Source organism: Hyla sarda, chromosome 9 (genome assembly GCF_029499605.1).
Source record: "Hyla sarda isolate aHylSar1 chromosome 9, aHylSar1.hap1, whole genome shotgun sequence".
Taxonomy (NCBI): Eukaryota; Metazoa; Chordata; class Amphibia; order Anura; family Hylidae; genus Hyla; species Hyla sarda.
The window spans coordinates 15,279,547-15,307,035 of NC_079197.1; the positions used below are offsets into that span (position 1 = coordinate 15,279,547).

At 46.6% G+C, this 27,489-nt stretch overlaps 1 protein-coding gene across 2 annotated transcripts in view; it reads left to right on the forward strand.

The window, feature by feature from the left end:
- Positions 1-27,489, forward strand: part of SLC27A4 (solute carrier family 27 member 4) — a 45,910-nt gene that overhangs the window by 2,058 nt on the left and 16,363 nt on the right. The window contains exons 2-4 of one of the 2 annotated variants that reach the window (XM_056539641.1): positions 10,260-10,424; positions 24,454-24,848; positions 26,611-26,772. In XM_056539641.1, coding sequence (XP_056395616.1) covers positions 10,264-10,424; positions 24,454-24,848; positions 26,611-26,772 — 718 coding nt within the window. In that variant the 5' untranslated portion in view covers positions 10,260-10,263. Of the gene's footprint in view, positions 1-10,259; positions 10,425-15,901; positions 16,018-24,453; positions 24,849-26,610; positions 26,773-27,489 lie in introns of those variants that run through there. The other variant, XM_056539643.1, reaches the window with a different exon arrangement.

A 27,489-nucleotide genomic window follows, 5' to 3' on the forward strand; every position in this document is an offset into this window, starting at 1 on the left:
GTGCTGACATGTATTGTGGGGGTATATAGCCTGTGCTGACATGTATTGTGGGGGTATATAGCCTGTGCTGACATGTATTGTGGGGGTATATAGCCTGTGCTGACATGTATTGTGGGGGTATATAGCCTGTGCTGACATGTATTGTGGGGGTATATAGCCTGTGCTGACATGTATTGTGGGGGTATATAGCCTGTGCTGACATGTATTGTGGGGGTATATAGCCTGTGCTGACATGTATTGTGGGGGTATATAGCCTGTGCTGACATGTATTGTGGGGGTATATAGCCTGTGCTGACATGTATTGTGGGGGTATATAGCCTGTGCTGACATGTATTGTGGGGGTATATAGCCTGTGCTGACATGTATTGTGGGGGTATATAGATGGGGGTATATAGCCTGTGCTGACATGTATTGTGGGGGTATATAGATGGGGGTATATAGCTGATGCTGCAGATGCTGTGACCTTTGACACATAATCCGGAGTCTTAGTTGCCCAGGTATCTGAATGCTTGTATAGATACAAATGTATCCAGATGGTATATAGATGGTGTCACTGATATTATGTATTCCTGGTGTAAGTGTCAGTGCTGCCTCCCTCCCCTTGTAGCAGCGCTCCCCAGCTGTGGATGCAGGCTGGCAATGCATGCTGGGATGTGCAGTTTTGCAACAGCTGGAGAGCTGCCGGTTGAGGTTCAATGCTGTATATCCTAGGTCTCCAAACTGGGGGCTTCCATTTGTTGCAAAACTACAACTCCCAGCATGCCCGGACAGCCTTCGGCTGTCCGGGCATGCTGGTAGTTGTAGTTTTGCAACAGCTGGATACACCCCTGGGGTCAACAAAGATCCACTCACATCCCCCTTTCCACCGAAATGGCGCCTCCCCTTTCCTCAGGCTTTGCCTGGTATTGTCCTATTCAACAGGATGTTAAAACAGAGTCCAGGATCTACAGTATCATCAGTTTATTACCCCTAGGCAAAGTCTCCACACAACGTTCCCAGTAGTTAGGTAAGGACTCCCCCCTACTTATTAGGTTCAAGCCCCCAATAGTTAGATAACTAACCTTATTAGGTAGAATCCCCCGATTAGGTAGAAGCCCCCAGTAGGTAGAGAATCCTCCCTATTAGGTAGAAGCTCCCAGTAGGTAGAGAATCCTCCCCCCAATTAGGTAGAAGCCCCCAGTAGGTAGAGAATTCCCCTCCCCCCGATTAGGCAGAAGCCCCCAGTAGGTGGAGAATCCCCTCCCCCCCCCCCCCCCCCTATTAGGTAGAAGCCCCCAGTAGGTAGAGAATCCTTCCTATTAGATAGAAGCCCCCGGTAGGTAGGTAGGGAGTCCCCCCTATTAGGTAGAAACTCTCATTAGGTAGGTAGGGAATCCTTCCTATTAGGTAGAAGCTCTCAGTAGGTAAGTAGGGAATCCCCCCTATTAGGTAGAAGCTCTCGGTAGGTAGGTAAGTAGGGAATTCCCCCTATTAGGTAGAAGCTCTCGGTAGGTAAGTAGGGAATCCCCCCTATTAGGTAGAAGCTCTCGGTAGGTAAGTAGGGAATCCCCCCTATTAGGTAGAAGCTCTCGGTAGGTAGGTAAGTAGGGAATCCCCCCTACTAGGTAGAAGCTCTCGGTAGGTAGGTAAGTAGGGAATCCCCCCTACTAGGTAGAAGCTCTCGGTAGGTAGGTAAGTAGGGAATCCCCCCTACTAGGTAGAAGCTCTCGGTAGGTAGGTAAGTAGGGAATCCCCCCTATTAGATTCAGGCCACCAGTACATTACTAGAGATGCCCCCATTATATAGTTTACCCAATAGGTCTCCTTCAAAATAAAATAATAAAAATCCCACTCGCCTTCCCTCCGCTCCCGTGCTGAGGCCTCTGCTTCCTCCGTTAGTGGTGCAGGACCTTCTCCTGACGATGATGTCATTTCATTGTGTGGCAGGTCCTGCTCCACTCCAGATAACAGAGCAGAGGATGAAGAGGCCTTAGTGCGGGAGCGGAGGGGAGGTTAGAGGGATTAAAAAAAAAATGTTCCTATGGTCTGCAGGTACAGGGGGGTGGAAATTAAAAAAAAAAAAACTACTTGTCCAAGGGACTAAAACGGAGAACAATCTACTTGTCCCTCATGACCGTCCACTTGTCCTGGCACATAAAATGATTTCAAACAAAATAAACTTAATATTCAGACCAGTATGTCACCCCAATAGGTGGGTAGGGCTCCTGATAAGTATGTCCACCCAATTAAGTTGGAATGTCCCTTTATCAGGTAGGTCCGTCCCCTCATCAGGCAGGTAGGGCTCCCCTAGTAAGTAAATAATGCCCCAGATAGGTCTCCCCCAGTTGGTAGGAAAGGTGGGCTCCCCCAGTAGGCAGACCGAGCCCCGGATAGTTATGACCCCCATCAGGTAGGGTTCCCCAGTGATAGTCAGACCCCCAGATAGATATGACCCATCAGGTAGGGCTCCCCAGTAGGTACACAGGCCCCGTATATATATATATATATATATATATATATATATATATATATATATATATATTATATGACCCCCGCAGGTAGGGCTCCCCAGTAGGTGGACAGGCCCCAGATAGATATTAAACAATTATACCCCCATATCAGGTAGGTTGGTTAAGTAACTCACTGCTACTTACATCTCCCTGTTCCCTGCAGGGACTTCCTGGCGGAGGTGCATGCGGTGAGTGACGTAATTGAACGACCGCGCAGGACATCAGCATCCCGGCGTCTTGCGCGGTACATGCAATGACATCACTTGCCGCGCTCACCTCCGCCAGGAACGGCTCGGTATAGGCTGCAGTATACAGCTGCCGTCTGTAGCAGTTTAAAGAAAGAAAGGAGAGCGCTCCATAGCGTGACGCCACCGTCAGGTAATCTCGTATAATAACTAGGCGCCCCCACAACAATGGTAAGCGGGGGAGGGGTAATGATGTCCGGTCTGCAGCCTTCCCAATAACAGGGCTAAACTAGAGAAAAGACTTCCAAAGGATGAATGGCTTTAAACGGCGCTGACCAGGAGCAGGAGGTAAGAACAGCACCTGGTGTGGTGAAACGCGTTGCATTGTGGGAAATCCAAATAAACCTGCTGTTTTTACCTCCTGGTCAGCGCCGTTTAAAGCCATTCATCCTTTGGAACTCTTTTCTCCATTTTAGTGACGGGATAAGACTAGTTGCCCCATCATTGGTGAATTCTTGCGGCATTTAGCGCTTCTTGCTAGAGATGAGCGAACTTACAGTAAATTCGATTCGTCACGAACTTCTCGGCTCGGCAGTTGATGACTTATCCTGCATAAATTAGTTCAGCTTTCAGGTGCTCCCATGGGCTGGAAAAGGTGGATACAGTCCTAGGAGACTCTTTCCTAGGACTGTATCCACCTTTTCCAGCCACCGGAGCACCTGAAGGCTGAACTAATTTATGCAGGATAAGTCATCAACTGCCGAGCCGAGAAGTTTGTGACGAATCGAATTTACTGTAAGTTCGCTCATCTCTACTTCTTGCCCCAAGCAGGGCTAAATGCCTGAAGAAATCACCTGGTATCATGATGGGGACATTTGTACAAGTGCAACAGTCCGGTATGGGGACATCCCTATTTGCAGGAAATGTTGAGAGTTGTAGTTTGGCGGCAAACAAGGCGCTGCAGATCCTCTTCAGGTTCGTTGTCTTTGACACGTCAGGAGTTAATCTTCTTTCTTTCCCAGTTGTCAGCTTAATTTATCGTTGCCAGGTGGCAACCTGTATGGCCACCAGTTCAGTTCCCTTACCATGCTGTCACTCTGCTTTCCCAGGCTCCAGAATGGCAATATATAGAAACAGATGCCCTGCTTCCATAGTGTATATGTATCTGAGTCAATAAATGATCCTGTAGTCAGGGTACGCTCATACGGCGCTGGATCCTCCACTCCTAACATCAGTGTTTGCCAACCAGGGTGCCTCCAGCTGTTGCAAAACTACAACTTCCAGCATGTTGGACTATATAGTAGTACATAGTATAGATCAGTGTTTCCCAACCAGGGTACCTCCAGCTGTTGCCCGGGCAGCCTTTATGAAAAGCCATGACTCAAGACACTGTGTAGAACAGTTTTTGTCAACCTGGGTGCCTCCAGCTGTTGCAAAACTACAACTCTCAGGATGTTGGAGTATATAGTAGTATATAGTATAGATCAGTGTTTCCCAACCAGGGGTGCCTCCAGCTGTTGCAAAACTACAACTCCCAGCATGTTGGAGTATATAGTATAGGTTAGTGTTTCCTAAGCAGGGGATGCCTCCAGCTGTTGCAAAACTACAACTCCCAGCATGTTGGACTATATAGTATAGATCAGTGTTTCCCAACCAGGGGTGCCTCCAGCTGTTGCAAAACTACAACTCCCAGCATGTCCGGACAGCCTTATGAAAAGCCATGACTCAAGACACTGAGTTTTTATGTGTAAAACAGTTTTTGTCAACCTGGGTGCCTCCAGCTGTTGCAAAACTACAACTCCCAGCATGTTGGACTATACAGTAGTATATAGTATAGATCAGTGTTTCCCAACCAGGGGGTGCCTCCAGCTGTTGCAAAACTACAACTCCCAGCATGTTGGAGTATATAGTATAGGTTAGTGTTTCCTAAGCAGGGGATGCCTCCAGTTGTTGCAAAACTACAACTCCCAGCATGTTGGACTATATAGTATAGATCAGTGTTTCCCAACCAGGGGTGCCTCCAGCTGTTGCAAAACTACAACTCCCAGCATGTCCGGACAGCCTTATGAAAAGCCATGACTCAAGACACTGAGTTTTTATGTGTAAAACAGTTTTTGTCAACCTGGGTGCCTCCAGCTGTTGCAAAACTACAACTCCCAGCATGTTGGACTATATAGTAGTATATAGTATAGATGAGTGTTTCCCAACCAGGGTGCCTCCAGCTGTTGCAAAACTACAACTCCCAGCATGCCCGGACAGCCAACGGCTGTCCGAGCATGCTGGGAGTTGTAGTTTTGCAACAGCTGGAGGCACCCTGGTTGGGAAACACTGCTTTTACGTGACGACCTTGTCATCTTCTTGGGTGCGATAATAAGGTTCAATGAGCTTTTCCATCTTAAGTCCCGGTCATTCCCCTTCCCTTTATACTAATATGAGATTAACCTCTTAATATCCAGAGCTGGCTGCTGCAGCATTTCTGCTAACGTCAAAGGGCGGACTATTTCCTCACTTGCCCTGATATAACCCGGGCGGCATGTGCTTGTGTCTGCCCGCCGTCACCTCTCGCCTATTTTCCTTGCGTTGTGGGGTGTCTGCGGGTAGAGGTGGATGTGACCCCCAGGCTGTGACTCATTAACCCCGTGTGTGTATTTCCCAATAGTCATCCGCACGGCACAAAACCATTGTGAACTCTCACCTAGTTTTTCTAGAACAAGCAGAGATATTATTTATAAAGAAGTCACTCGCGTCTGACTCCATACTGTGCAGAACTACAACTCCCAACATGCTAGGAGTTGCCGTTTTGCAGATTGTCCCCCTTCATGTCATTTATCCCTAGCTTATTTGCTGTTTCTCCGGATCTGGGGAAAGTTGAGTGCCGCTGGGTTCACACCACGTTTTTGCTGTACAGCTCCCGTATACGTTTTCAATGTGAAAATTGTACGCAACCGTATTGAAAACCGTATGCCAAACGATGCATCAGGTTGTGTCCGTTTTGCGTCTTGTACGGTTTTGTCTGTTTTTTTTTCCCGTACCCAAAAACGCAGTCTACCACGCTTTTTGGTCCGGGTGAAAAAAAACGTATTGAAACGTATACATTTTTTTTTTTAACATGGGAGTCAATGGGAACCGTACAGAACTGTATGTGCGTACGGTTCCATCCGGTTTTCACCATACGGTTTTTGACTTTGCACAGGTTTTTTTTCTTGGAATTTCAATCAAACAAGTGAAACTTTATTCATAATGGAGTGAAAAGTTAAAAACGTATACGTTTTAAAAAAAACAAAACAAAAACAGATGCAACCGGACATCATTTTTTTCAAACCGTATGCGGATGAAAATTTGTACACACGTTTTCATACAGTTTAGTCCGGTTTTGAGGAATCCGTTTTTTTTTTTTTTTTTTAAATCAAAAACCTGATAAGGGAACTGTATTGCAAAAACGTGGTGTGAACCCGGCCTGAGCTGTAATATTGGCTGTATAGGTTATCACCCAGCTTTTCTAGAAATTGGATGGATAGAATTAATGAGGTCAGTTCAGTGTTAAATCTGTTGTCTAGAATTAGAAAAACAAAGCAAAAATACGCCATTGTTATACCCCTCCCCCCCAATTCTTCAATTGAAAGCCTTGAGTCACATGATGAAAGAATCACGAGTGTGTCCCAAGATAAGTGTGCCCCCGATATGAGGGTATCTGAGTGTGCCCCCGATATGAGGGTATCTGAGTGTGCCCCCGATATGAGGGTATCTGAGTGTGCCCCCGATATGAGGGTATCTGAGTGTGCCCCCGATATGAGGGTATCTGAGTGTGCCCCCGATATGAGGGTATCTGAGTGTGCCCCCGATATGAGGGTATCTGAGTGTGCCCCCGATATGAGGATGCCTGAGTGTGCCCCCGATATGAGGATGCCTGAGTGTGCCCCCGATATGAGGATGCCTGAGTGTGCCCCCGATATGAGGATGCCTGAGTGTGCCCCCGATATGAGGATGCCTGAGTGTGTCCCCGATATGAGGATGCCTGAGTGTGTCCCCGATATGAGGATGCCTGAGTGTGCCCCCGATATGAGGATGCCTGAGTGTGTCCCCGATATGAGGATGCCTGAGTGTGTCCCCGATATGAGGATGCCTGAGTGTGCCCCCGATATGAGGATGCCTGAGTGTGCCCCCGATATGAGGGTATCTGAGTGTGCCCCCGATATGAGGGTATCTGAGTGTGCCCCCGATATGAGGATGCCTGAGTGTGCCCCCGATATGAGGATGCCTGAGTGTGCCCCCGATATGAGGATGCCTGAGTGTGCCCCCGATATGAGGATGCCTGAGTGTGCCCCCGATATGAGGATGCCTGAGTGTGCCCCCGATATGAGGATGCCTGAGTGTGCCCCCGATATGAGGATGCCTGAGTGTGCCCCCGATATGAGGATGCCTGAGTGTGCCCCCGATATGAGGATGCCTGAGTGTGCCCCCGATATGAGGATGCCTGAGTGTGCCCCCGATATGAGGATGCCTGAGTGTGCCCCCGATATATCTCGGAGCTCAGTACATCTGGGGGCCCTGCAGGGTTACCAGGTGAGGGGTCCGTGTTAGGCTTATTAGCTCATAACGCAGGAATTTGCTCCTCTGATACCAACTTTATAGGAAGGATCTCGGCAGCTGTGAAGGTCGGTGCCAAATCTTGCAGCCGATCTCCCTGCCCCCCCCCCCCCCCAGCGCTCTCATTGGCTGCCAGCTGGACGGCCCGCCCCTCACGGTGACAATCGCCGGAATTGTTCCCTGTGGCTCCTTTTTCTCTCCTTCCAGTGGATTCTGTGTGTTCATCTATTCAGTTCTTATTTTTCTGGCATTTTACGCTTTTGCGGGCAGCATAGAAAACTCTTTGTTGTAGACTGGCTTCCTGCACGCTCTGCACAAGTGTGTGTGTGTGTGTGTGTGTGTGTGCGTGTGCGCGTGTGTGCGTGTGTGCGTGTGTGCGTGTGTGCGTGTGTGCGTGTGTGCGCGTGTGTGCGTGTGTGCGCTCACGTGTGTTAGTAACCCCTTGTATGCTGGCTTACATCCCATGTTTTCTTGTGGAATTCTTTGTTTACAGTGAAGCTGCTGGGACCTTTACACATGAAAGTCACACAGAAGAGATTTGCTATGTAGGACGATAGTTCACCTCAGGATAGTGACATAATGGGGCCCTATGACAACTACAACCTGGTATTAACCCCCCCCCCCTCCCCTCCCCATGACAGCTACGACCGATAACTATCCCCCTCTACAATCCAAGAGGTAGGTAGCACAACCGCAGAAGTAATAAAGTCCCGGGGTGCAGGCAGACACTTATAGTCCCAATCACAGACTCCATAGATAATGCAACCAGAAAATTTCAGCAGCGTCCCCCTCTACAGCTATGACTTAATAGCCCCCCCACTCTACAGCTACCACTTAATAGCACCCCCCCATCATGACCGCTTTCCCCCCACAGTGACAATTACCACCAGATAGCCCTCCCCCACCATCACAGCTATACTCCAATAGCCCTCCACCACTATGACAGCTACCACCCTATAGCCCTCCCCACCATGACAGCTACCACCTGATAGCCCACCCCCACCATGACAGCTACCACCCGACAGCCCTCCCCACCATGACAGCTACCACTCTATAGCCCTCCCCACCATGACAGCTACCACCTGATAGCCCACCCCCACCATGACAGCTACCACCCTATAGCCCTCCCCCACCATGACAGCTACCACCCTACAGCCCTCCCCACCATGACAGCTTCCACCCTACAGCCCTCCCCACCATGACAGCAACCACCCTACAGCCCTCCCCACCATGACAGCTACCACCCTACAGCCCTCCCCCACCATGACAGCAACCACCCTACAGCCCTCCCCCACCATGACAGCTTCCACCCTACAGCCCTCCCCCACCATGACAGCAACCACCCTACAGCCCTCCCCCACCATGACAGCTTCCACCCTACAGCCCTCCCCCACCATGACAGCTTCCACTCTATAGCCCTCCCCACCATGACAGCTACCACCTGATAGCCCACCCCCACCATGACAGCTACCACCCTATAGCCCTCCCCACCATGACAGCTTCCACCGTACAGCCCTCCCCACCATGACAGCTACCACCCTACAGCCCTCCCCCACCATGACAGCAACCACCCTACAGCCCTCCCCCACCATGACAGCTTCCACCCTACAGCCCTCCCCCACCATGACAGCTTCCACCCTACAGCCCTCCCCACCATGACAGCTTCCACCCTACAGCCCTCCCCCACCATGACAGCTTCCACCCTACAGCCCTCCCCCCACCATGACAGCTTCCACCCGACAGCCCTCCCCCACCATGACAGCGCCAACTCTGTACCACAGTATTTTAGTTACTACCCTATAGCCCTCCCCACCATGACAGCTTCCACCCTACAGCCCTCCCCACCATGACAGCTACCACCCTACAGCCCTCCCCCACCATGACAGCTACCACCCTATAGCCCTCCCCACCATGACAGTTACTACCCTATAGCCCTCCCCACCATGACAGCTTCCACCCTACAGCCCTCCCCCACTATGACAGCTACCACCCTACAGCCCTCCCCACCATGACAGCTACCACCCTATAGCCCTCCCCCACCATGACAGCAACCACCCTATAGCCCTCCCCCACCATGACAGCTACCACCCTATAGCCCTCCCCCACCATGACAGCAACCACCCTACAGCCCTCCCCCACCATGACAGCTTCCACCCGACAGCCCTCCCCACCATGACAGCTACCACCCTATAGCCCTCCCCACCATGACAGCTTCCACCCGACAGCCCTCCCCCAGCATGACAGCAACCACCCTACAGCCCTCCCCCACCATGACAGCGCCAACTCCGTACCACAGTATTTTCCCCACCACCTCTGACTGCCCCATAGTTTCCCCTCCCATTCCATCCTTATTTCCCCTCTCTTATTGGTTGTCTTGTAGGATGGATATGTAAACAGGAGAGCACAGCAACCAATCAGATTCCAGCGTTCATTTTCTAAATTGGGATTGAAATTCCAATCTGTGATCTGATTGGCTGCTTTCGGCAATACGTTTGGATAAATTATTTATAAAGACAAATTGTATCATTGAAAATCAGTGTCATTTGGGTTATCCAACCTGATTTGTGTAAACGGTGTGACTCCAGCTGTTGCAAAACTACAACTCCCAGCATGCCCGGACAGCCGAAGGCTGTCCAGGCATGCTGGGAGTTGTAGTTTTGCAACAGCTGGAGATGTACTGTTTGAAAAACGAAACCCCTGGCACCGTCCCAGGAACCTCGCGGAGGCATACGTTGGCATTCCCACAGTAGATTCCTCTCCTTATTCATCAGGGCTGATGTTATTATGTAGATCGGTATAATTATATAGAACACGTGCGCGGCCATCATTATCTCCGGCCGGACAAACAGGAAGGATTTGTTGTTTTTCTCTGGATACTGCAGACTATCAGGCAGACGTGATCTTTGCACCCTCCTGGTCCTGCCCCCGTGCGCGGGGCCGCCGGTATAAGAAGAGATATAGGACGCCGCCTTGACTTTTCTCACCTTTACCGTTACAGGAAGATGCTGCGTCTGGCGTCCTGTTCGTCCCTACTGCTGCTGCTGAAAGCCGTGGTAGGGCTGCCCTGGTTCCAGTCAATTGGCGCCGTGCTCGTGTTCTACCTGGGCTCCGGAGGATGGAAGTTTATGAAGGTTTTCTACAAGACCATTGGGCGAGATGTGAGGTGAGCAAAAAATACATCTTTACAATTCTACAATGCGTCCGTAAAAGTTTTCAGACCCTTTTTTATTAATTTTTTTCGTAATTTTTTTTTCACGTTTTGTTCTGAAATGAAATTAAAATCTATTTTGCCATCATTCTGCACTCAGTACATTGGTCCCTCAAGTTACAATATGAATTGGTACCATGACAACCATTGTATGTTGGGACCAGAACTCTATGGAAACCTGGTAATTGGTTCTGAAGACCCAAAATGTCATCCAAAAAATAGGAAAAAGTGAGGATTAAAGAAAAATAAGTAGATAAGTAATAGAGATAAAGCAAATCCTTACATATAAAAGTAATAAAGATCTGCTGGGAGCTGTAATCACTGTCTATGTAGAGGACAGGAGCTTCTTCAGGGTCCTGTACAGTACACAGTGTCCTAAAAAAAAGTAACATGGAGCCGCCCTCACCTGGTGTCCAAAGGAGCAGCTAACCCTGGTACAGGTAAAGAGTACAGAACATGTAATACCTCCCTGTACTGTAGGGGGCACTACCAGACACCAGTCAGTGCATACACTTCAGTAATACAGGTAAAGAGTACAGAACATGTACTACCTCCCTGTACCATAGGGGGCGCTACCAGACACCAGTCAGTGCATACACTTCAATAATACAGGTAAAGAGTAGTACAGAACATGTAATACCTCCCTGTACTGTAGGGGGAGCTACCAGACACCAGTCAGTGCATACACTTCAATAATACAGGTAAAGAGTACAGAACATGTACTACCTCCCTGTACCATAGGGGGCGCTACCAGACACCAGTCAGTGCATACACTTCAATAATACAGGTAAAGAGTAGTACAGAACATGTAATACCTCCCTGTACTGTAGGGGGCGCTACCAGACACCAGTCAGTGCATACACTTCAATAATACAGGTAAAGAGTACAGAACATGTACTACCTCCCTGTACCATAGGGGGCGCTACCAGACACCAGTCAGTGCATGTACTTCAGTAATACAGGAGTTTTACCAGTAAAATGCCCATTCTGATTGGTCAGATCTTCCGGCCATTGACAAGTATCACAGATCTGGATTGTCTGTACATTGTATGGTGAGTCTGGTCTCAAGTTACAATGGTCCAGAAAAGACCGAAAATATTGTAACCTGAGGCTACTAGAAGTTGAAGAACCACTGTACACTATGAGAAGGTGAAAACAGAATGTTAGAATATTGCTAATTTATTTAAAAGGAAAAGACTAAATTTTGACACGGCCATAAGTATTCAGACCCTTTACTATGACACTTTATATTTAGCTCTGGTTCCTCCTGTTTTTCTTGATCAACTCTGAGATGTTTCCGCACCTTGGTTGGAGTCACCCGGGGTAAATTCAGTGAATTGGAGATAGCTTGGAAAGAAACAGCCCCGTCTATATAAGGTCTCACAGCTGATAATGCAAAACCAAGCCATGAGGTGGAAAGAACTGCCTGTAGAGCTCGAGAGACCAGATTGTGTGGAGCCACAGATCTAGAGAAGGGGAAAGACATATATTCTGCTGCACTGAAGGTTCCCGAGAGCTCAGTGGCCTCTAAATTACTACATGAAAGAAGTTTGGAACAACCAGGGAGAAGAGCCAGTACTGCAGCCTCCACCTTCTATCTATAGTGGTCAGAAAGTAATAAACACATGAATACCTGTGGTTTGCAAAATAAAATAAAAAAAAGCCCCTAAAGGACTTTCAGACTGTGAGGAACAAGAAGTTTTCGGCCTCCGTTCATTGACACGTGGTTTTAGGAGTTTTCGATAAACCAATAGTCTTTTAGGGCCCATTCGTAACTACAGAAGTTCCGAGCAGAGAAATTCCGCTCGGCGTGGCCGTGATGTCACCAGCGGACCCTGACGTCACGAGCCTCCGCCCCGCATCGCCAGTCATCCGCATGTCTGGGGTGCCGCAGTCTAGATCGCAGGGGTCCCCAGTGGCGGGAACCCCGCGATCAGACATCTTATCAGGGTAGGGGATACCATGTCTAGGGGTGCACTACCCCTTTAAGGAATTACACATGGGAAGTCCAAAAACCATGGCCACCTCATGATCACTACATGTGCCGGTTACTTACGTGCCATACATTCGCCATGATGCAGACTCGGAGGACTGGCTGTATGACTCCACCCATTTTCCTGCCTTGTTGGTATGCAGGAGCCATATCCAGCTGGGTGATATCCAGCTGTGATAACATAGACTCTTTATTTGTTGCCATATGTTTTTATTAAGTCTCATGACTCCTAAATGACAAGTCTTGTGTAAGATGTGGAGTGATACGTTACCCATCAGGGGTGCCATAAAGCTGAGTCTCAGCTTGACAAAAGACGGTGACTCTTCCAGTGGCGAAAGTATTCGTAAATCGTTCCACAATAAGCGATTTTGTAGATGGCTGACGAGACAATCGCTTCTTTGTGTCTTCTGTGTCTAAAGTCTTCTGTGACTAAAGTCTTCTGTGACAGGCGGAATCCTAATGTCTCATCCGTAAAAAAAGAGCGATAAGGAATCCGCATCCTCAGGACAATGTCTTCCTTCTTTATCACAGACCGTTCTGTTTCTTTTCACCACAAAGCGATGACGCCCCTGCACTTAAACATTGTCCGTACTCCTATGGTCCTCGCATTGCTGCCCACATACACTGTGAGCCATGGCATTGTCTGCCAGGGGAAGGAAAGATTGTGACTAGAGATGAGCGAACTTACAGCAAATTCGATTCGTCACGAACTTCTCGGCTCGGCAGTTGATGACTTATCCTGCGTAAATTAGTTCAGCTTTCCGGTGCTCCGGTGGGCTGGAAAAGGTGGATACATTCCTAGGAAAGAGTCTCCTAGGACTGTATCCACCTTTTCCAGCCCTCCGGAGCACCGGAAAGCTGAACTAATTTATGCAGGAAAAGTCATCAACTGCCGAGCCGAGAAGTTCGTGACGAATCGAATTTACTGTAAGTTCGCTCATCTCTAATTGTGACCAAAAAAAAAGATGTCACCCAAATCTCCACAGACCCTGAATGGCATATGAATGAACCATGTAGTGTAGGTATGTTCCCTGCTTGGCAGGTTTACCAACAAAGACGTGCGCACATATGGGGGAGATTTATCAAAACCCGTCGAGAGGAAAAGTTGCTGAGTTGCCCATAGCAACCAATCAGATCGCTGCTTTCATTTTTTAAAAGGCCTTTGGAAAATGAAAGCAGTGAGCTGATTGGTTGCTATGGGCAACTCGGCAACTTTTCCTCCAGACAGGTTTTGATAAATCTCCCCATGGACTTAAAGGGGTATTGTGTATTTTTTTTATTTATTTATTTTTTATTTTTTAATATCAACTGGCTCTAGAAAGTTAAACAGATTTGTAAATGACTTCTATAAAAAAAAATCTTAATCCTTTCAATAATTATCAGCTGCTGAAGTTGAGTTGTTGTTCTCTGTCTGACAACAGTGCTCTCTGCTGACATCTCTGCTTGTCTCGGGAACTGCACAGAGTAGAAGAGGTTTGCTATGGGGATTTGCTTCTACTCTGGACGTTTCCCGAGACAGGTGTCATCAGAGAGCACTTAGACAGAAAAGAACAACTCAACTTCAGCAGTTCATAAGTACTGAAAGGATTAAGATTTTTTTTTTAATAGAAGTCAATTACAAATCTGTTTAACTTAAAAAAAAAAAAAAAAAAAAAAAGTTTTTTTTTCCTGGATAACCCCTTTAACCCCTTAAGGACTCAGCCCATTTTGGCCTTAAGGACTCAGACAATTTAATTTTTACGTTTTCATTTTTTCCTCCTCGCCTTCTAAAAATCATAACTCTTTTATATTTTCATCCACAGACTAGTATGAGGGCTTGTTTTTTGCGCGACCAGTTGTCCTTTGTAATGACATCACTCATTATATCATAAAATGTATGGCGCAACCAAAAAACACTATTTTTGTGGGGAAATTAAAACGAAAAACGCAATTTTGCTAATTTTGGAAGGTTTTGTTTTCACGCCGTACAATTTCTGGTAAAAATGACGTGTGTTCTTTATTCTGAGGGTCAATACGATTAAAATGATACCCATTATTATATACTTTTATATTATTGTTGCGCTTAAAAAAAATCACAAACTTTTTAACCAAATTAGTACGTTTATAATCCCTTTATTTTGATGACCTATAACTTTTTTATTTTTCCGTATAAGCGGCGGTATGGGGGCTCATTTTTTGCGCCATGATCTGTACTTTTTTTTGATACCACATTTGTATATAAAAAACTTTTAATACATTTTTTATAATTTTTTTTTTAATAAAATGTATTAAAAAAGTAGGAATTTTGGACTTTTTTCATTTTTTTTCGTTCACGCCGTTCACCGTACGGGATCATTAACATTTTATTTTAATAGTTCGGACATTTACGCACGCGGCGATACCAAATATGTCTATAAAAAATGTTTTTTACGCTTTTTGGGGGTAAAATAGGAAAAAACGGACGTTTTACTTTTTTATTGGGGGAGGGGATTTTTCACTTTTTTTTTACTTTTACTTTTACATTTTTTTACATTTTTTTTTACACTTGAATAGTCCCCATAGGGGACTATTCATAGCAATACCATGATTGCTAATACTGATCTGTTCTATGTATAGGACATAGAACAGATCAGTATTATCGGTCATCTCCTGCTCTGGTCTGCTCGATCACAGACCAGAGCAGGAGACGCCGGGAGCCGCACGGAGGAAGGTGAGGGGACCTCCGTGCGGCGTTATGAATGATCGGATCCCCGCAGCAGCGCTGCGGGCGATCCGATCGTTCATTTTAATCGCGAACTCCCGCAGATGCCGGGATCTGTATTGATCCCGGCACCTGAGGGGTTAATGGCGGACGCCCGCGAGATCGCGGGCGTCGGCCATTGCCGGCGGGTCCCTGGCTGCGATCAGCAGCCGGGATCAGCCGCGCATGACACGGGCATCGCTCCGATGCCCGCGGTTATGCTTAGGACGTAAATGTACGTCCTGGTGCGTTAAGTAACCGTCCTTAAGGGGTTAAAGTGGGAAGGATTTTATGGCGTTCCAGGCATCCTGTGCCAGTCACAGCGGAGGAATGCCTGGCAGCTGCCGCCACAGATGCCTCTAGACGAGCGACATTCATACGTATGATGCTAAACAAACATCATATCCTGCCAGGATTAGTGCAGATCCAAGGAGAGCAATGCAGGGTGCCTCCAGCTGTTGCAAAACTACAACTCCCAGCATGCCCGGACAGCCTTCGGCTGTCCGGGCATGCTGGGAGTTGTAGTTTTGCAACTTATGGAGGCACTCTGGTTGGGAGACACTGGTTCAGACATTAAGGGGGAGATTTATCAAAACCTGTGCAGAGGAAAAGTTGCCCAGTTGCCCATAGCAACCAATCAGATCGCTTCTTTCATTTTTGAAAAGGAAAGTGAAAAATGAAAGTAGCGATCTGATTGGTTGCTATGGGCAACTCGGCAACTTTTCCTCTGGACAGATTTTGATAAATCTCCCCCATGGACTCAAAAGGAGGCTTGAGCCCCGGCCCATTTAATGCTCCGGCCCTATTATGCGTTCACTGATTGGGACGTCCGTGAGGTGATGCGGGTCCCATTTAGCTGACATGACTGCAGGAGGAGGTCCCTTACCTCAGGAATTGTGTTGTTTAAAGGGGTATTCCAGGAAAAAAAAAAACTTTTTTTATCCACTTTTTATATCCACTCGCTCCAGAAAGTTAAACAGATTTGTAAATTACTTCTATTTAAAAAATCTTAATCCTTTCAATAATTATCAGCTGCTGAAGTCGAGTTGTTGTTTTCTGTCTGGCAACAGTGCTCTCTGCTGACATCTCTGCTTGTCTCGGGAACTGCCCAGAGTAGAAGAGGTTTGCTATGGGGATTTGCTTCTAAACTGGGCGGTTCCCGAGACAGGTGTCATCAGAGAGCACTTAGACAGAAAAGAACAACTCAACTTCAGCTGCTAATAAGTACTGAAAGGAGTAAGATTTTTTTTTAATAGAAGTAATTTACAAATCTGTTTAACTTTCTGGAGCCAGTTGATAAATATAAAAAACTTTTTTTTTTCCCTGGACAACCCCTTTAAAGGGGTACTCCGCTGCTCAGCGTTTGGAACAAACGGTGCCGAATGCTGGAGACTGTGCTGGGAGCTCGTGACGTCATAGTCCCGCCCCCTCATGACATCACGCCCCACCCCCTCAATACAAGTCTATGGGAGGGGGCGTGACGTCATGAGGGGGCTGGGCTATGACGTCACGAGATCCCGACTCCAGCGTTCGGAACCGTTTGTTCCAAACGCTGAGCAGCGGAGTACCCCTTTAACGTGTAAGGTTTTTATAAACACTTTTTTTTTTTTTTTATTATAATAATAAGTTCCCTTTTTTTCTACTCGAGCCCCTGCCCCCCAAAAATGTCTGTGCACGTCCCTGTTTACCAATAAGGATTATAGGAAAGTTGGGTCATATATAAGCCTTATGTTGCACTGCCATAGTATGGCTGCATTTTTAGCCTTTGTGTTATATCCCCCGAGGATTTTACCGCACCCAAATATATTACCATAAAACTTAATGACGAGCTAAGACTGGTTCATTTTGGCGTTGCCGATGCTAATATGCGGCTATAGGAAACCAACCTAAGATTATCATTATTAAAGGGGTACTTCAGTTTTGAAAAACGTATAGGGCAGTGGTCTTCAACCTGCGGGCCTCCAGATGTTGCAAAACTACAACTCCCAGCATGCCCGGACAGCCAACGGCTGTCCGGGCATGCTGGGAGTTGTAGTTTTGCAACATCTCGAGGTCCGCAGGTTGAAGGCCACTGGTATAAGGGGATAAGTGTCTGATCACTGAGGGGGGGTAATTGGGGTTATGGGGAGGGTGGCCCTACCATTGGGATACACACAATCAGATACTTATCCCCTATCCTGTTGATAAGGGATACATTTTTTTAAAACCAGAGTACCCCTTATAATGCTTTCTTACCAATTGAGGACGCCTAATATAAGCACCGTTACAACTAGAGATGAGCGAATTTACAGTAAATTCGATTCGTCACAAACTTCTCGGCTCGGCAGTTGATGTCTTTTCCTGCATAAATTAGTTCAGCTTTCAGGTGCTCCGGTGGGCTGGAAAAGGTGGATACAGTCCTAGGAGACTCTTTCCTAGGACTGTATCCACCTTTTCGAGCCCACCGGAGCACCGGAAAGCTGAACTAATTTATGCAGGAAAAGGCATCAACTGCCGAGCCGAGAAGTTCGTGACGAATCGAATTTGCTGTAAGTTCGCTCATCTCTAGTTGCAACCACCAAAGCGGCTGCCACCCAGCTTTCCCAGACCCCTTTTATTGCAAACTTATGCTCTTACGTAGTGATATCGCTCACACTTTGGAATTTAGCCAGGAAAAACGTTCTCGCTGAAATTCGTTTTCTGCGCCATGGTAAAATAAGGGTATGTTCACACTACGTATTTGGAACGGAATTCTGCGAGCGGAGATTAAATCCAAAATACTTCAGCGGTACGATCGCGCAGCTCTGCGCCGTCACAGTTGACGGCTATGCAGTGCTCGCGGAATTCGGCGCAAAGAATGAACATGTTCTTTATTTGCGCAGATCAATTTTTATCAGCGGAATTGTCCGCCGCTGAAATTCCGCAGTGTGAACGGGTCCGCGGAAGACCCATTCAAACTGATGTTAGGAGTTCACACCGCGGAATTCCGACACGCAATTCAGTACGCGGAATTCTGCGCTAATTACGTACCCTAAAGCAGAAATTTAGCGGGATTGGCATTTATTTTCTGCAGAGTTTAGCGCCGACATTCAAAGCCCCATTGACTCAGCAGCATTTTACGAACAGGTTCTGCCGGAAGAATGAACTTGCTTCTTCTTCCATTGGAACTTAGTTCCGCTTCGGAAATATTTACGCGTAAATTACTGTAGCGGAAAACCCCTTGCTGTCAACTGGATCCTGAGGCGAGACAGAATCCGAAATTTAACGCAGACATTCCACAATTATTCCTCCTTGATTTTCCATAGTGGGAACAAGCCCTTACTTTCAGGAGTCTGGGATTGCTGAGTGACATGGCCAGTAACAGCGGTCATATAGACCATCATCCAGCTTTTCCCAGAGATGACCAAAAGGGTCTATTCACATGGCTGTGAATGAATTTACGCCTCAAATTAAAGCCCATTGACTTGACTTCTAATGGATTCCGCACTCCCATTCACACTTCTGAATTTCCGCTTACGGAATTCCGCGTCAATTTAAAACCCTTTGACTTCTATGGGATTCCGCACTCCCATTCACCCTTCTGAATTTCCGCTTGCGGAATCCGCATCAAATTAAAGCCCATTGACTTCTATGGGATTCTGCACTCCCATTCACCCTTCTGAATTTCCGCTTCCGTAATTCCGCCCCAAATTAAAGCCCATTGACTTCTATGGGATTCCGCACTCCCATTCACACTTCTGAATTTCCGCTTACGGAATTCCGCGTCAATTTAAAACCCTTTGACTTCTATGGGATTCCGCACTCCCATTCACACTTCTGAATTTCCGTTTGCGGAATTCCGCCTCAAATTAAAGCCCATTGATTTCTATGGGATTCCGCACTCTCATTCACACTTCTGAATTTCCGCTTACGGAATTCCGCATCAAATTAAAGCCCATTTACTTCTATGGGATTCCGCACTCCCATTCACACTTCCGCAAGGGGAAATTCAGAAGTGTGAATGGGAGTGCGGAATCCCATAGCAGTCTATGGGCTTTAATTTGAGGCGGAGTTCTGCCATGTGAATAGACCCTAACTGCATGTTTCATGTAGTTTACCCTACTTTCTTTATTCAGCATACCTACTGCTATCACAAGTGCCACCCTTTGTACCATCAGTAAATCAGTGTATTTTGTTCGTCGTCCTTGAACCTGATATTGGAAGACATATGTGATTGCGGCAGATAAGCCCTGGACTCTGCCCTGTTCCCGGGGACACTCTTATCCTATTTCTAATGGACTATCATTTGTTTTTATCATTTAAATTTGCAAGATAACCTATAAGCAGAACAGATCCATGTTCGTTTATTGCTTAAAGTGCTGTGATAATGCTGAGCAGGTACAGTTGTGCCATCTTGACTGATGCCCGAAGTGCCAGTCAGAAAGGGCTCACAGATGCAAGGGGTGACCTCGCCCGTTTTCCCGCCGTAGTGATCTGCACCCACTAACTTGTCTTTCTCTAGTTCTATAAAAGAGGTTTTCCAGTGAATAACATCTATACCAGTGGTCTTCAACCTGCAGACCTCCAGATGTTGCAAAACTACAACTCCCAGCATGCCCGGACAGCCGTTGGCTGTCCGGGCATGCTGGGAGTTGTAGTTTTGCAACAGCTGGAGGTACCCTGGTTGGGATACACTTATCTATATTATATACTACTATATAGTCCAACATGCTGGGAGTTGTAGTTTTGCAACAGCTGGAGGTATCTTGGTAGGGAAACACTGATCTATACTATATAGTCCAACATGCTGGGAGTTGTAGTTTTGCAACATCTGGAGGTACCCTGGTTGGGAAACACTGATCTATACTATATAGTCCAACATGCTGGGAGTTGTAGTTTTGCAACAGCTGGAGGCACCCCTGGTTAGGAAACACTGGTCTATACTATATAGTACTGTATAGTCCAACATGCTGGGAGTTGTAGTTTTGCAACAGCTGGAGGCACCCCTGGTTGGGAAACACTGACCTATACTATATAGTACTGTATAGTCCAACATGCTGGGAGTTGTAGTTTTGCAACAGCTGGAGGCACCCCTGGTTGGGAAACACTGACCTATACTATATAGTACTGTATAGTCCAACATGCTGGGAGTTGTAGTTTTGCAACAGCTGGAGGTACCCTGGTTGGGAAACACTGATCTATACTATATAGTCCAACATGCTGGGAGTTGTAGTTTTGCAACAGCTGGAGGCATCCCTGGTTGGGAAACACTGGTCTATACTATATAGTACTGTATAGTCCAACATGCTGGGAGTTGTAGTTTTACAACAGCTGGAGGCACCCTGGTTGGGAAACACTGATCTATACTATATACTACTATATAGTCCAACATGCTGGGAGTTGTAGTTTTGCAACAGCTGGAGGCACCCAGGTTGACAAAAACTGTTTTACACATAAGAACTCAGTGTCTTGAGTCATGGCTTTTCATAAAGGCTGTCCGGACATGCTGGGAGTTGTAGTTTTGCAACATCTGGAGGTCCGCAGGTTGAAGACCACTGATCTATACTATCTACTATCTACAGTATAGGATAAATGTCTGATCACTGGGGGGTTCTCAGCATGTCCTGGAGCTGCAGACACCACGTCATCCATTTATCCATTCATTTCTATGATAGCTCTGGAGATATGCACTCTGGTATAAAATTTATAAAAATAAATGGATGACGTGGTGTCTGCAGCTTCAGGACGCACCGAGAGCCAGGGTCCTGTTTTGCAGTTCGGAGGGTCGCAACAATTGGACCTCCCCCACCGTGGATAGGTAATAATAAGTTGTTTTTCTCTGGACAACCCCTTTAAAAGGGCACTCCACTGGAAAAAAATTTTTTTTTAAATCAACTGGCTCCAGAAAGTTAAACAGATTTGTACATTACTTCTATTAAAAAATCTTAATCCATTCAATAATTATCAGCTGCTGAAGTTGAGTTGTTGTTTTCTGTCTGGCAACAGTGCTCTCTACTGACATCTCTGCTTGTCTCGGGAACTGCACAGAGTAGAAGAGGTTTGCTATGGGGATTTGCTTCTAAACTGGGCGGTTCCCGAGACACGTGTCATCAGAGAGCACTTAGACAGAAAAGAACAACTCAATTCAGAAGCTCTTAAGTACTGAAAGGATTAAGATTTTTTTTAATAGATTTAATTTACAAATCTGTTTAACTTTCTGGAGCCAGTTGATAAATGAAGAAAAGTTTTTCCTGGATAACCCCTTTAAACAGATTTATAAATTACTTCTATTAAAAATCTTAATCCTTCCAGCACTTATCAGCTGCTGTATGATCTACAGGAAGTTATTTTCTTTTTGAATGTCCTTTCTGTCTGACCACAGTGCTCTTTGCTGACACCTCTGTCCATATCAGGAACTGTCCAGAGCAGGAAAGGTTTGCTATGGGGATTTGCTTCTACTCTAGACAGTTCATAAAATGGACAGAGGTGTCAGCAGAGAGCACTGTGGTCAGGCAGAAAGGAAATTTAAAAAGAAAAGAACTTCCTGTGGATCATAGAACAGCTGAAAAGTGCTGAAAGGATTAAGATTTTTTAATAGAAGTAATTTACAAATCTTTTTACCTTTCTGGCACCAGTTGATTTAGAAAAAATAATTTTTCCAGTGGAGTACCCCTTTTAAGGGGGTTATTGAAAGGAGAGGAGTCATCACTTATGCTATCTGGATCTGAGTGAGTGGTCCCATTGTGGACCTGGGTAATCGTACCCATTAGCTGACATTGTTCATACTCTGTTTGCAGCCTTATCATTACTTTACTTTGCCTGCATTATGTCCCTTGATGAACCCCACATCTGCTGTTATTCTCAGGGGGGAAACCCGTTGGGATTTATGAGACATATGTGGTATTGGATGTTTTATTTGCAGGCATTTGTGTGTGTGCTTAGACATATTTCAGGTGGGGGATCATATTCGCTTGGTCTTTACCCCACATAGTACCATACACTGTATAGTCAAAGTACTTTTGCTTTTGTTGTTGTTTGTGATTATTGTTCCTGCACACTTTTTTGGTGTTTGTTGGGGGGGGGGGGGTTGGTGACTTATTTGATTTATCAATATTAAAAGTTGGGTTTTAATAAGAGACATATTAAATTCTGGGATATTGAAAGATTAATAATTATTCCCTACCCCAAAAATCTGTAGGGAGGGACCCCCCACTGATCACCAGACCTCAAGTGGATGAAGCAGCAGCGCCATGCTTGACCACCACTCTATTCATTGTATATTGGATTTCCGAGTTCAGCTCTTAGGCTCGGTTTACACCATGGAATTTCCAACCGGAATTCCACTTAGGAGTTTTTGTTGAAAATTCCTTTGCAGCAGAATCCCATTGCTGGACAGTGCACGCTACAGAATCTCGGCGCCAGATATTCCTCCGCAGACATTCCACTGCCAAAAGAATGGTCCTGTCCGTTCCTCAGGCTGAATCCGCAGACATTGCGGTCTATGGGGACGGTAATGCCCTCACGGTCCTAGCACTGACTGTTTCAGTCGGGACTGGTCACACTTGGAATTACTGCCTGGATTTTGTCTGTCCGGAAATTCTATAGTGTGAACCCGGCCTTAGAAGTCTATACACTCACACACACACACATGTGTTGACATTTGCAAAGCTAGAGCAGCATAGAATATTTCAAGAAATGAATGGACTAGTCTTGTGGGAGGAATTGATAGGTAGAAGTAGTCCCGGCACACACACTATGAATGCAAAATCACCTGTAGTGTTTATTCACAAACGTACATAGTGATACAGCGGCTCACAGGACGCGTTTCGGCCACCTTGTGGCCTTCATCAACTAGTGGCCGAAACGCGTCCTGTGAGCCGCTGTATCACTGTTCGTTTGTGAATAAACACTCCAGGTGATCTTGCATCCATAGTGTGTGTGCCGGGACTACTTCTACCTATCATATACTTACCTGTCCACGAGCACCACGCCAAGGTGACGAGTGCCGACTCCTCCTAACTCTACCTACTTGTGGGAGGAAGTGATTCCTTTATTCTTGATTGGCAAGTGGCTAATGGGCTGTCCATGGTAACAAGTCAGACATTAAAGGGGTACTCCAGCACTTTATAATGTATCCCCTATCCACAGGGACCCCCTACGATCTCCAGGGCTCCATCTCTCCCTGTGCATGGAGCGGTGTGTGGACATGTGCTCCATGCATTCTCTATTGGAACGCCGGAGGTACCCAAGCGCTGTATTCTGGTATATCCGGCGCTCCCATAGAGCATACATAGGGCGCATGTCGAAACATCACTCCATGCACAGTGAGAGATGGGGGGTTCTTCCTGGAGATCACCAGGGATCTCTGCAGATAAGTGGGGGGCCTCTGCGGATAAAGGATACGTTTTAAAGTACTGGAGGTACCCCGTCAAAGGGGTACTCCGCTGCTCAGCGTTTGGAACAAACTGTTCCAAACGCTGATGTTCGTGACGCCACAGCCCCGTCCCCTCATGACGTCACGCCCCGCCCCCCTCAATGCAAATATATGGGACGGGGCGTGTTGGCTGTCACGCCCTCTCCCATTGACTTACATTGAAGGGGCGGAGCGTGATATAATGAGGGGGCGGGACTATGACGTCACGAGCTCCCGGCTCCAGCGTTCAGAACAGTTTGTTCCAAACGCTGAGCAGCGGAGTACCCCTTTAAAGACTGGTAATGGGTGGAAGAGTATTCCTGCAGCACACAGTATTTTAGGAGAGGGGTAGGCAGGTCTTGTAGGAAGCTTCTCTTCAGGAAAGATGGATGAACGTTCTACTGGGAGTTGTAGTCCCTCAGTAGCCAGGTAGAACTCTACTATATATACATTGTAGGTTTGACTAACAGATGTTATCTAGGGTGTGTTCTTGGGTGGAGTCTCATGGCCGTGGAGGAGATATATTGATAAAATCTGGTCATATAAGTTTATAGATTAAGATAAAGCAGGATTTATAGCTTTATATACACAGTTTTATACATAAATCCCTGATCCCGTCTCTGCATCATTCTATACAACAGTATTTTCCAACCAATGTGCCTCCGGCTGTTGCCAAACTACAATTCCCAGCATGCCCGGACAGCCGTTGGCTGTCCGGGCATGCTGGGAGTTGTAGTTTGGCAGCAGCCAGAGGCACATTGGTTGGAAAACACTATTGTATAGAATGAGGTTAAGGGGTTAAACATCTGTCTTCCATCTATATATATATATATATATATATATATATATATATATATATATATATATATATCTTATATTTCTTTTTTTTCTTTTTTTGCAGAGGTGCTATAACACTTTTCCGGGTGAAGCTGCAAGTTAAAAGACACCTGCGAGAGAAGAACACGGTCCCCATCATATTTAAGGAATGCGTTAACCGCCATCCTGACAAGACAGCGTTGATCTTCGAGGGGACCGGGGCATCTTGGACGTTCCGGGAGTTGGACGAGTTTTCCAATGCGGTGGCCAACTTCCTGTACGCTGAAGGGTTCCGCAACGGGGATGTCATCGCGCTGTTCATGGAGAACTGCAATGAGTTCGTGGGGTTTTGGCTTGGCATGGCCAAAATAGGGGTGGAAGCAGCTTTGATCAATTTCAACCTGCGCCTGGATGCCCTGGAACATTGCTTCAGCGTCTCCAACTCCAAGGCTGTGATCTTTGGACAAGAGATGTCCCAAGGTGAGGAGGGAACTGGGGACACCCTTTACCCAGGACACTGTTATGTAGGGTTTTCTGACCAGTGTGCCTCCAGTTGTTGCAAAACTCCAAATCCCAGCATGCCCGGACAGCCAACGGCTGTCCGGGCATGCTGGGAGTTGGAGTTTTGCAACAGCTGGAGCCCCACTGGTCAGAAAACACTGTTGTAATGTTTGCTGGACTGTGATCTGTATAGGGTTTCGCTAGTCTAGATAAGAAGTGGCATAAGGGTTGCCACTAGCGACTTTAGCCTAAAGGCTTCACAAAGTCTAGTGCCCTGTGGTCACATGATATAATTTTATTATTATTATTTTTTTTTTTTAAAGGTGCTCACAGATACCAATTACTAATACCGACTAAATGTCATGTGACCGCAGGGATGGCTCTAGATTTTGTAAAGCCTTTAGGGGAAAGTCCAACATGAGGACTGCACTCACAAATAATTAAGATATGTTACCAGAGTTAAGTAGAGAATCCCTCCTTATTAGGTAGAAGCCCCCAGTAGGTAGGTTAGGAACCCACCCCTATTAGGTTGAAGCCTCCAGTAGGTAGGTAGGGAGCCCTACCGTATTAGATGGAAGCCCCTGGTAGGTAGGGAGCCCTCCCCTATTAGTTTGAAGCCCCCAGTAGGTAAGTAGGGAGCCCTCCCCTATTTGGTAGAAGCCCCCTGTAGGTAAGGAACCTTTCCCTATTAGGTAGAAGCCCCCAGTAGGTAGGAAGGTAAGGAACCCTCCCCTATTAGGTAGAAGCATCCCGGTAGGTAACCCTTTCCTATTAGGTAGAAGCCCCCAATAAGTAGGGAATCCTCCTCTTTTAGTTAGAAGCCCCCAGTAGGTATGGAACCCTTCCCTATTAGGTTGAAGCCTCCGGTAGGTAGGGAGCCCTCCCCTATTAGGTAGAAGCCCCCCAGTAAATAGAGAATTATCCCCTTTTATGTAGAAGCCCCAGTAGGTAAGAAACACTCCCCTATAAGGTAGAAGCCCCCAGTAGGTAGGAAACCCACTCCTTCTAGGTAGAATCCCCCAGTAGGTAGGGAGCCCTCTCATATTATGTAGAAGCCCCCAGTAGGTAGGGAGCCCTCCCCTATTAGGTAGAAGCCCCCAGTAAGTAGGGCGCCCTCCCCTTTTTAGATAGAAGCCCCCAGTAGGTAGGGAACCCTTCCCTATTAGGTAGAAGCCCCCAGTAGGGTAGGGAATCCTCCCCTTTTAGGTAGAAGCTCTCAGTAGTCAGGTAGGTAGGTAACCTGCTTTTAGGTAGATGTCCCCATAAAGAAGTTTCCTCCAAGTCCCCTCCAAAAGAAAAAAAAAAAAAAAAAAACACTCACCCTCTCTCTGCTATGTCAGTAGTGCCGGACCTTCTCCTTTGCTCAGTTATCTGCAGTGGTGCAGGACCTGCTGCAGGATCTGCTGCAGGATGAAATGAAGTCAGATGCTGTAGGTCCTGCACAGCTGGAATGATGGAGGCCTCAGCATAGGAGTGTAGGGAAGTTGAGAGGAATTATTTTTATATATAATGTTCTGGTATCTAAGACCTATGCACAAGTACAAGTATCACGGTACATCCCTAGTTGCCACCAAGCTTTCTAGAGTCCTGATAGGTTAATCTAACTATTTATGCAACCTTAGAGGAGTTGGAATGTATCACTGAGAAGTGATTTTACCTAAAACAACTATAGTTTAAAAAAAACTGAGGATGTCTTGTGAAATGACATTGACTTGATGATTTTATATATTTTTATTTGTAGCCATGACAGATGTCTACGCTCTGATGGGGAAATCCTCCATACGACTTTACTGCCTCGGTGACTGTGACCCCTCCGCAGTGCCCCCTGGCTCAGAATACATATCGCCCCTACTGCAGAGCGCATCCCGGATCCCTCCAAAAGACCCCGGGAGGAGCTTCACAGGTAAACGCTGAGACGAGGATCTTATAGTGGTGTAGAAGCTTCATCTTACACCTTCACAGCATTTTTTATTTAGTCAGTGACTCCCTATAAGACGATTGCCATGAATACATGTGGGTACCCACAGGTACTTGGATACTTCTATTCTACGGAGGCCTTTTAGTTTGGTTTTAGCACGGTGGGTTCGTTCTTCACATGCAGCTCCAGTCATGTTTGTGGGTTGTGCCTGGCATTGCATCTTATCCCTATTCAATGAAATTGTCCAGTACTCAACCTATGAACAAGAATGGCGCTGTAGTATACAACCATAGGACTTGTTTGGGAAAAGTAAGAGTTTAAAATGTGTCAGGTTGCCTAAAAGGAATACTCCAGCATTTAAAAACATATTCCCAATCCCAGGACTTGTCAAATCCCAGGTCGCCATGGCGACTGAGAATTTTGGTGTGTTACTTAGGAGTACAGAGCTTGACCGCCAAGACTGCTGATTGGCTGCAGCGGTCACCTGGCGTCAAGTGCTGACCAGAGGTAGAATGGGGGATTAGCCTGGGAGTGGAGGTAAGGAAAACCTTTTTATTTTTTTATTTTTTTTTGAAGATAAGGGGACAGTAATGACTGTGACAAAGGGCGAGATGAGGGGGACGCTAATGACCGAGACATGAGAAGATGAGGGGGACACTGACTGTGGCACAGAAAGAGGAGGGGACACTAATGACTGACAGG